The sequence below is a fragment of the Apiospora kogelbergensis genome (genome assembly GCF_038363985.1).
Source record: "Apiospora kogelbergensis strain CBS 113332 chromosome Unknown utg000006l_segment0_segment0, whole genome shotgun sequence".
Lineage (NCBI taxonomy): Eukaryota > Fungi > Ascomycota > Sordariomycetes > Amphisphaeriales > Apiosporaceae > Apiospora > Apiospora kogelbergensis.
In genome coordinates this window covers 1940667-1951370 of record NW_027117423.1, presented here as the reverse complement: position 1 = coordinate 1951370, position 10704 = coordinate 1940667, and the positions used below count along the sequence as shown (strand labels likewise).

Genomic DNA, 10704 nt, shown 5'->3' with positions numbered 1-10704 from the left:
GAGGCCGTACTTCCTGTGCCCTATGCAATGTACTCGCGAACATGCCGAGATTCGCCGCAACCACAAGCTGGGCGGCCAAATTTCCCTTGAACGACGTCGAAGTGGATATCGAGATTTCGCGTAGTTACACAAAAGCCATAGGCATCCATGGTCGTGCTAACCCGACTCTTCTCCCCGATAGTGGCAGGACCGAGGTAACGCGACAAGCAACATGTATAGCCTTTGCTGGGCTGGGTGACAGTACTTCGGGCTCAGCCCAGCATTACGACGCATCGCCACACAACCAACTCGGAGAATCGAGTAACCAGATTGGCCACCAAGGCAGGTAAGCTTCTTTTGACGCTGTGATAGGCGATGAAACGCCAGAGTCGGACAATGGCTCTCGGCGTCCAAAGAGACGTCATGCCTGAACAATCATGGATATCTTGGCCTTGCCAGAACGGCAACTAACCCATCATCAGTCCTTCGTCGATCGGGCTGCGCTTGGCAGAGGAAATCCCTTCTGGGCAACATATCGGTTCGTGTTGACCCAAACGCCGTCATTTCTGGAGGAAATTTCGAGGTCAACGTCCGTACATGGAAGCATAGCTGTTGGTTCTCCCCCTAGGGCGTCGTCGTAGTCGCTGGAGGTCATGGGAATACATTCAGACAGGCAGAGAATCCGAGTTACGTCCTGTATACTGGCCGCCGTTTACATGCGCCAGTCGAGTTTCACCTAACGAGAACGCAGCAACTCCCCGTCCTTTCCGAACGGAGGCCTCTGCTGCTGCCATTAGCCGGCACCTGCTGTGGGTAGGCTTGGACGCGAACCAGATGTTTGGCGGTAGTTGCAGGTAGGGAGTACGTAAGCCAGGTTGAAGCAACGCCAACTCAGCTATTCATCACTACTTGATGTGACTATCCTGATGTCGCGGTCGGTGTGTTGTTGATCTCGTCATTTCCGCACTAGAGAGACCCAGACTCACGTCGTGGTGGGGGTAAGTTTGTAGTCGTTGTCCAGGTGATGCCCATCGAATCCTTGACGGACTTTTTCTGAGGTCAGTAGACGGATGGCCGGAAACAGGCTGGCAGCAGAGAGGCCTAGGGGCGCACCTACATGGGATTGACTGACTGCAAGCTGAACCTTGCTCTGCCAGCGAAAGGCGGAGGGGCTGAGGGAGAAGCGGAGGGGGAAGCGATTTCGTCACTCGAAACTCAACACTGATGGCTGAGCTGAACCAATGGGGATCATCGGCATACTTCTGCCGTTCGTCTGTCTGCATGCTGTCGGTGTATCAATTCTACGTAGCAGATGAAGACGACTGGCGCCGGCTGGGGCTCCATCATCTTTCTGGATAGCGTTGGAAGATTGGAGAGATCTCCAGCCAGGATCGCCGTGCGTGGCTACAGGGATAGGCCAGGTGGGGGGTTACATACATCCGTACAACTACAGTCTCGATGCAGTAGGCAGCTCGAGCAACGAGCAGTTCCCTTTCTGGCAACCATATGACATCAACACGGATTCTACCGCATCGCGGGATTTGGCACTTGCGGTTGCGCTAGCTGGAAGCCCCAGATTCTTCAGAATGATATTCACCCCTATTGATCTATTGATTGATAGGCAAGAGTGTATGGAGTACGGAGCACGGAGCACGGAGCATGGCCTCGGTGTAGTCATCTGGTTGTCGGCTTGGTACCTGGCTCTGTGTTGTTTCCATGTCGATCCACGTCGTCACTGCATTCTCAAAGAGCGTGCTTCCCGGTTTTTTTCTCGTCTCCTAACATTGGCCATTGGAAAAGTTGAAGCCAGTCTAACCCACAAGTGGTAAGTGGCGTCGCAGGCCCCGCTGGCCAATGAGCAGCTGCCAACAACCAAGCTCCAGCCACCTGGATCGACAAATCTTGACTTCAACCCATGCACCATGCGACGCATGCGCCCTCCCACCTCCCAGAAGAAAATTCATGGATGTGCCTTGTTTTGGGGTAGGTTTTCATGGGAAAGTCGGTGGACGCTGCCGGCCCGTCACTGTTTGCTCATCCAGCAGTCAGTCGTATGTGTGCATTATCATCCGATATGGACTCCATGGCCAAGCAAGCAATGTACGGTAGCCATGCAGCAGCAGCTTGTTACCCATCGAAGTAAAGTATGTGCAGCTGCGGGCCCTTTAGTTCAAACTCGATCTCCCGTGAAACATACTACCCAGCCGTAATTGCATACACTTCATCTATGTATGTATGTCCAGCCAGCTAGCCAGGCCAGTACACAGAGAGACACTGGGACTGACGAAATAGTTCGCTAGGCCTGCTGGTCAATGCTTCGCATCAAATCAAATAGAAGACGTCAGTCTGGGAAGTGAACTTGAGCGAGAGATGAGCCTGCTTGGTAGTACGACTTTATGTTCATCCGAGCTAGGCCAGGTGCCAGGTATAAAACAGGATATCATCGACGGGAAACGGCAGGGGCACCGGCTTAGTCGTACATGCTGTCGGTCGAACAAATCTTAATGAATAGCACGGGTGAACTATGCGATTTGCGATTACAGCATGGTAATGGCAGGCGGCGGTAGGCGACTGGGGTTAGAGAAAAGACAAGGCTTTGGCAGACATTATCAACCTTGACGCCGTGTCGCGCAGCTCGAAGAAGCAAACAAGGCTGGCAGATTGGTTGACGTTGCTGTGGTTTCTTCTTTCAGCGCTGTTGAGTCTCGATTGGAGCCGTCGCAACCGTGTAATCGTAGATCTGCCTCGATGGCTGGCGCCGTGACGGACAGCCCAGGATGGATCACATTGTGCACTCTGTTGATATCACTGCATATCCTCTCCCCAAGACACCGACTAACCTGAAAGGAGCTGGGCTTGCCCGAGGGAGGAGGAGGAGGAAGAAGCGGAAAACGGGGCACACCTCCCCACAATGAGCTCAGCAATGGCAGGTTAAGATGAACGTGCGGTTAAAGCCACAGCCATCTATCGAACCTGTCAAGCCAAAGCGGGCGGGCGGGAAACAAACCTTAACGATCCTGCTGCTAAGCTGGCCATTGCTAGCAAGCGATGCAAGAGATGGCTCGTCGGGGGGGGACATCGATGCCCATGATGCTAGCTAGGGATGTGGGTTCCTGGATATCAGGACAGGGGCAGGGGCAGCAGCATTAGGGTGAGTGGGGGAGGGAGGTTGGTGGTTGGTCCAACTAGACTAGACCAATGCAACCACGATGTTCTGCTAGCGGCTGCAAATTAACGTAAACAGGTATAGCATGGGTGTGGGATGTGCTAGCGAATAGCAAGCTGCCATGGAAGAAGAGGGAATCAACACACGACTTACGTAGTTACGTAGTTGGGTCTGCATCGTCGGTCTGTAGAACAAGCTTGAATTGGGTTGTAGGACCAAGGAAACACCGCTCGCCAGCCCGGGCATGATGCACGATGGGATTATATAACGACCTGCTGCCCTCCCTCCCATCTGCAACAAACCTTCTTGGACACCACCACACGGTACCTCTCCAGTCTCGTCTTCGCTCGATACTCTCTAACCCACCCCTACTTACTTAATACTCCGACTAATCACCTAGAGATGTAAGTCAATATCTGTCACTCCGTCCGCAGAACTAAGAAACACGGGATGGGAAAGAAGGGTGGCCCTTCCCTCCCTCCCTCCTTCCCTATACCGTGCTCTGGTCACCCCATGTTGCAACTCCACACATCACACCTGCACAAGTGCTCTTGCTCATCCAGAGTCCAGCCTCTTGCAGTTGCACCTGCCGCAAGGAATCTGAGACGCACTCTGTACACATCATATGTCAAAACCCCTCTTGCCGTCCCAATTGCACCTTCCCTACCACTTCTTGTCCTTCCCGAGATCTGCCCAAGACAAGTCTTTCCAACCAAGGCCCATTTGAACCCCCCAAATTCCCCTTCCCTCTGCTCCCGAGCTTCTTCTTCTTCCACAACACTCTCCCACTTCCAGGCCTTCATCGTTCTCAACCCAACATCTGCAACGGCCACAAGTCTCTGCAGAACAGGCTTTCTCTCCCAGCTTCACCTTTTGGCACCGTTTCGAGCATTACTTTTCTGTTCAGACTAGACACATTTGTACAATACTCACACGTCATTGACAGATCTCTCGAGCCAACCAAAACCAGCCAACATGAAGAGCTCTATTATGATCCTCGGTGCTTCGGCCCTTGTCTCGGCCCAGAACTGGCCTCAAGGCTTCCCCCAGTGTGGTGTAAGTATTTCCCTGCACTCGGCGAGCATGCTTGAGCATTGACCCTCTTGACTGGAACATCCTGTTCTTGGATACACCAATAGCTGGCTTGGCCGTCATCGCATATCACTTGCTAACTTTACCTCGTTCTAGACTGTCTGTATCCCCAACATGTTGAGGGAGGCCAAGAACTTCAACTGTGGCGACAGTGACTGGCGATGCCTGTGCTCCCAGAAGAACTTCATCTACGGAGTTAGAGACTGCGCAGATCAATATTGCCCCAAGGGAGACGATGCCACCCAGGTCAAGGCATGGGGCAAGACTCAATGTGCCTCTGTCGGTGTTGACATCGAGGGTATTGGCGGAACCGTCAGTGGCTCCAACCCTCCGGCCACTACTACGTTGACTGCCACCGGCAAGTCGGGCGACTCGGAGTCTGGCTCGGCTACCGCCTCGGCCTCTCAGAGCGCCATTACTACGTCCGATATCCTCAGCACCATCACTTCCGATGGATCTACTCTGACCTCCGCCGTTGGCAAGACCACCATCTTCGGTGGTGTCCCCATCCCCATCAGCACCTCGGCCATTGTTACCACCATTGAGTCCGACGGTTCTTCCATCACCTCCACCATTGGCCAGTCCACCCTCTTCAGCACTAGTGGTGCCAGCAACAGTGGCAGCGCCAATCCCTCCGAGTCCCAGTCCGGATCTGCCTCCGTTACCACCGCCACCTCTAATGTTGAGACCACTGTCACTTCGGACGGCAGCACCTTCGTTACCAGCACCCAGGTTGAGAAGACTTCCACCAGCAACCCCCAGGCTCCTTCCAGCACTTCCAACAACCCTGCTGCCATGAAGACTGTTGCCCCAGCTGGTGCTTTCTTCGCCTTTGCCGGCTTCGGTCTGATGATGCTGTAAGGTCGACCCTGACTTTCTGATTTCTTCGATTCTACACGTACAACATTTCCGGCGCGCGTGGCAATGACGGACGACATAATGATATTGGTTTTTCATGCATGGACTTTGACGGGTGGGGATGAAGGAAAGGTACCATCGCTTTTACGACGCAACGAACTCACAATAGGGCCTGTTATCTGGGGTTCTGTATCATGTACAAAGGAGGGGACGAGGGTCGTGGTTGTTGGCCATTAATACCGTATGATTTAAGATACCCAGTTCTGGACGGTAGTTGTCCAGGCAGTGGAGATTGGCTTTCTAGCTATGAAGTCAATATTGATAATAGACAATAACGCTGTTAGCAGCATTCAAATCCTGAACGTCTTAAACTTGAATAATCGCCTGTGTTAGCCATGATCAGTGTTGCACAATATAAACTTGAATATATTCACTATCCATCCACCAAGACAAGGCTGATGTGAGGGGGCTGGATCAATTTTAGTATGATACTATTGCATTGAATAATACTTGCCAGTAAGCGTTCACGTTCAAGAGACGATAATAGACTTGGCACAGGGTAAGAGCATCGTGACAGCCTGACAAATTGGCTCTCTTCGAATACATAAAATACATACACATCATGTGAAGCGTGTTTGCCCAAACCGCCACTCCACTGTAACCATTTCTTGTCTCGTCATCCCCAATGACCACATATGTACTATGGCAACAAGCAGCAAAACAGAGGGATCCAATAGTCTTCTCCCTCCAAACCCAACCAATGCAAAGTACCACGCGGTTATCCGAGAAGAAAGGGAGGAACCTCGCCATCCTCTGTCCCACAATGCCCCTTAGAGAAAGCCAGAGAAAAAAGAAAGCAAAACAAATAGCACAATCTATAAAATAGGCCCAGATTATCCAAGAAAACTGCCCCTAAACAAGGGGCAAGCAGATATGATTAGAGCTTTGGGCCGTCGAGTAATGTAATTTATACAGGTGAACGAACAAGTAGGGTATGATGTATGATGACGAGAATCTTGCAAGCAGGCAGGCATGTGGGGGATCAGCGAGGTTTTTTTTTTGAAGTAGCTGGCTGACCGGGCCTCGGTCGTAGTAGAAGTTGAAATGGCATGGACAAGGTAGGTGATTGGGGTCATATATAGCGAGTAACAATCGTGATGGTCTTGATATAACCCCCAAAGGAGGAAGGGATAGTATGTGGCTTCGAATAGGGAGGCAAAAGAGACCTCGATATTACGGCCGCGGGCTGAGGGGGACTCTTGCCGGGGCCTTGGGCCCGCTTGAGGGCGCGAAGCTCTTCTTCGAGTTTTCGGCGGGTTGCTTGTTCGCCCTGTTTGGTATGAATGTCAGCTTTTGTTTCGTGACAGGGTTTGGGAGCAAGGCAAATATGTAAAGGGGGTAAAAGTAGGAGTGTTTGTTTAGTGCTTACTCTGAGTTGTTCTTCGTGCTTCTTCCGCTCGGAGCGGAGGGCTTCGCGGTAGGAATCCGTGACGATGGAGCTGCCGCGTGCACCGCCAGGGGACACCGGCATGCCGGGGCTCAAGGCGCCACGCGAGAGCCTCTCGCGGTCCAGGGACTCCTGGAGCTCCTCCTTTTCGCGACGGGCCTGCTGGGCCGACTTGTCGAGCTCGGCCTCGAGGTCGGCAATCTTGGCCTCGGCATCAATGGCTTGCTTGGTGATGTCCTTGAGGTCCTTGACGGTGCCGCGCAGCTCCGTCTCGAGCTCGGCGACGCGCGGCGTTAGCTCGTTGACCTTGGCCTGGAGCTGTTTGGTGCCATCCTTGTCGTAGAGGGCCGCGGCCTCGAGGGCGCGCTCGCGCCTGCTGCCGTAGGCGCCGTCGAGCTCTGCCTCGGCCATGGTGGCGCGCATCTTATACTCAGCCAACATGCCCATCGACTCGTCAAGCTCCTCCTGTTTGGCCTTCAGCTCGGCTGTCTTGGCGGTGACGGCCTTTTCTGCCTCGTCCCTGGACTCGTTCGCGTCCTTGAGCTGCGTTGAGATGATGGCGATGTTGGTCTCGGCTGTCGTTAGGCGGATATGGATGTCCCTGCTGTCGGCTTCCATCGATGCGATCTTGGCGTTACGTTCCTTGAGTTTCACCGTCGCTTCTTTGATAGCAGCGTCCTGTTCCGTGTCTGCTTGCTTCTGGGTGTTCTGCGCGGTATCGAGCTCCGTAAGGGCGTCTGAAAGCTGGCGGCGTACGTCGTCAGTCTCCTTCTCTACTTGGCTTAACTGAACGCGTATCTGCTCAATCTCTTCGTCCTTGGCCTTCATGGCTTCCTCCTTCTCCCCGTCCGATTTGCTATTAAGCTCGCGCTGCTGCTTGATCTGTCGCTTGAGAACACCCTTTTGATCCCGGAGGCTAGTCGCTTGTGCGTATAGCCACTGGACCTTGGCAGAGAAGGCCGGCAGCGAATAAGTCTCGTTGGGGTCGAATCCTTCGTTGTCGGACATGTCCTCCTCCTCAACGGCGAGACCCCTATCCAAGCGCGTCTTCCTTCGGTCTCGCTTGCGCTCCTCGACGTCAGCTAGGCCTGCCTGGATGATATCCCACAGGCCCATGAGGACAGCATCTGACTGCTCCCCCTTCTGCTTGTCAGCCGAGCTTGCCATCGAAAGCTGAGCTGCCTTGTCCATCGACTGTCCAGCAGCGCGGATGGCGTCTTGCATGTAGTCGAATTGGTCGTTCAGATCAGCATCTGTCTGGGGTGGGCTGGGATACCCAACGCTGCCGTGTGCCAAAAGGACCTCCTGGATCTGCTGGTTGGCGGCCTGGATAGCTTCTATAGCTTCGGAATTGTTGCCGAGGCTGCTTCCGATTTCTGCCAATGCACCTTCCAGATAGTCCAGATGACTACCTAACATATCGCCAGGCTCTAACTGACCAGAAGGAGGTGCTTTGTAGTTGTTATTCTTAGCCGGATCCGCATTTCTTACGAGTTCACGCAGCTGTTGGTTGAACATTTCCAGCTTCCTTTCTGTATCGGTTATTAATTTCCATTGATCGGTACCTTGGCCTTTGATACCTTCCAGCTCTGTCCTCAAAGAGTCCGCTTCTTGTCGTAGCTGGTTATTTTCCAGGCGTAATCGCTCGCTCTCCTCCGTTAACTCTTTTGTTTGTTGTCGGACAGGCGATTTAAGGGGATCTCTATGGTGTTCTTTTTCGGGTTCGGGTTCGGGAGACCAGGGCCAAAATTGGCCATGTCCTCGATCGACTGATACAGGCTTCCTTCGTCGAAGAGCAGGTCGTCTGGTGGCTCTAGGCTGTTCCTGCCGTTGGACCCGGTGAACATACTCTCCGGGACTCGCGGGCATGCCGTTCATCAAGGGAAGCTTAGGGGTCGACGTGCCCTTCTTGGCGTTGACCCTGTGCGTCATCTGCAGGATGCCGGCTGTGTGTTCGAGCAGCCTCCTCTGAGGGTCCATCACGCGCTTCTCTAGCTGCCAAAGTTCCGAGGCCAGGTCTTCGCATTTTTTTCTGGATGGCTTCCCGCTCCGCCTCAGCCTCGCGAGCGGCATCGCCTCCACTTGCTCGGTTTCCTAGTAGACTCTTCCGTTTGGGATGGTTCGGCGAGTATAGTCTGGCCATCGAAACGGCCGCATCCCGATACTTGGACTGAATAGCTAAGCTGGAGCGCGTCTGGTCTATCCGCTGATTGAGGAGCTGGCATTGCTTCTTCAGGGCGTCGACCTCCTCCTGGGCCAGGATTTCGTACTGCTTGCTGTCGAGGATGGCGGTTTCGGTGAGCAGATGCACCTGTACGGGGTCCTTCAGATCTACCAGCACCGAGCTCTGTATTCTATCGGAGTTCATCTACGCGGCTCGAATTAGTATGTTGGGGATCACCGAGCCTGGCCTAAGACGGGTGTATCCTACGGGATTATAGCGCGGCTTGGAGCGCATGTCGCCATCTGCGGCCTCTTGCCTATAGCCGTCGATGAGCATATTCGGTTTCGGCCCTTGATTGGTGCGCAAGGGCTGTAGCGGTCGGATTCCTCCCCCATCGTACCCATTGGCCCCCGGGCCCCGACTGGCGAGGGTGTTCATGTCGGTCTACGACTTCCTACCAGCAACAATAACAAGCTTGAATGGATCGCACTTGTCGTCACAGCAAAGACATGGTATCTCTTGTTCTGTTCCCTATGCTCTTCCTAATCCGCGGGTTGGTATTTCGTCAGACGATCGATCGATGGTTTCGTGCCACGGACTGGGGACGCGCGAAACTCGATGGATAAATTCCCGGGCGGCTATGTTACTTTTTTACGGGGTATACAATTAGGGAGCGCGGAGATTATCGAAAAGGCGAGAAGAAAAAGACAAAGGCTAAGAAGAATGTAAATTGTGATTATCCAACAGGACTCTTAGTATAGCAAGGGAAGGTCGGGAGAGCCAAATCTAGCGAAAAGCGATGGGCCCAGTATATTAAGGGAATTGTTTGGCAAGGAAAAGGAGGAATTGATGATCGCTCCCGCCGGCGGCGATGGATTATTACAAGTATGGGGTTGGACGACAGCTGTGCAAGGATGGGATGATGGGGTGGGTGGGAGCGAAATCCCATGCGCGCTTCCTTCAATTGGGAAATGTACCAGTACTTTACGAGGACGCCAGGCGCGAAGACGCCTGAGGAATATCGGCTTATGCAGGTCCCGGGGGATGGCAATACCAAAGTAAAATAAGAAAATGGCTGACCAGATGGAACACTTCTGCACCCCTGCTAATGACTGGCGGCCTGGGAACCACACTGGCGGAATCCCCAGCTAGCCTCCCCAGAAGGGCAATAGTCCTGGGGACGGACTCTTCGAGTGGCGGGCCTGCAAGGAAAACAGCAAAAGAGTTTTCGTTGCGTAGTCATTCCCACGACTTTCTACCGCGCCATCGGCACGCTGCTTACTATGCATGTACTTAGCAGGCGCCTAGCATGTGTGGCCCGCGCCCGTGTCAAGCCAGCCCACAGATGGTTCTATAAATAATGCTACGTCGGGTTCGGCACTCGTGAGGAAGCAATGTCCCTCCAGCGAGATATCCAGATCCTCGCGGAGAGAGTACGAGGGAAGGGAGTTGGACACAGCTTGAAGTGAGACCCCGGCGTCATCTGTGCGGAACGCTGATCAGCCGAAGACACGTTGATACTACATGCGTCGTAAGTCGATGCATGCACACAGACCCTCGCGAGCGGCGCGAGCCTGGCATGTCGGGCACCATGAGTGGTATGCATATGTATACATATACGGGATTTGGAGGGGTGCGCAATCCTGAGGGGCCAGGGTGATCCGTCTACGTTCACACGTTGCCACGCTCGGGTGGCGCGCGCGAGTCGAAAGAAATATATTGAATATCTGTCTGCATGTCGACAGTTTCGCCTATCTGCCGCTGGGGGCGTCAGGGATAAGTAGGCTGCAGGCCGCAGGTGGCTTTGCCTGGCTGGCTGTCACAGCTCAGCTGATATAAGCTAACGCTTGGTGTTGGATAGGGCAGAATCTGGATAGCACCGCCAGTGACTGATGTCAGTCTTCTCTGGCCACCTACGGCTATGATTACACCTTGCCAGAACCCGTATATATTGATATTGATACACTAGCAATACTTCACCACTTCACAACTGCCAGC

General features: G+C 53.5%; 3 protein-coding genes across 3 annotated transcripts; 1 reads left to right on the top strand and 2 right to left on the bottom strand.

Annotated features, from left to right (window-relative positions):
- Positions 1 to 4120: 4120 nt before the first annotated feature.
- Positions 4121 to 5098, top strand: PG998_009473 (CFEM domain; the record flags this gene model as incomplete). The annotated part of the gene is made up of 2 exons (XM_066876289.1): positions 4121 to 4201; positions 4334 to 5098. The coding sequence occupies 2 exons, from the start codon at positions 4121 to 4123 to the stop codon at positions 5096 to 5098; spliced, it is 846 nt and encodes a 281-aa protein (XP_066728445.1).
- A 1129-nt stretch (positions 5099 to 6227) lies between these two features.
- Positions 6228 to 8411, bottom strand: PG998_009472 (involucrin repeat protein; the record flags this gene model as incomplete). The annotated part of the gene is made up of 2 exons (XM_066876288.1): positions 6228 to 6425; positions 6525 to 8411. The coding sequence occupies 2 exons, from the start codon at positions 8409 to 8411 to the stop codon at positions 6228 to 6230; spliced, it is 2085 nt and encodes a 694-aa protein (XP_066728444.1).
- Positions 8412 to 8430: 19 nt separating this feature from the next.
- On the bottom strand, positions 8431 to 9144 carry PG998_009471 (uncharacterized protein; the record flags this gene model as incomplete). Its single annotated transcript, XM_066876287.1, has 2 exons — positions 8431 to 8910; positions 8974 to 9144. The coding sequence occupies 2 exons, from the start codon at positions 9142 to 9144 to the stop codon at positions 8431 to 8433; spliced, it is 651 nt and encodes a 216-aa protein (XP_066728443.1).
- Between the last annotated feature and the right edge of the window lie 1560 nt (positions 9145 to 10704).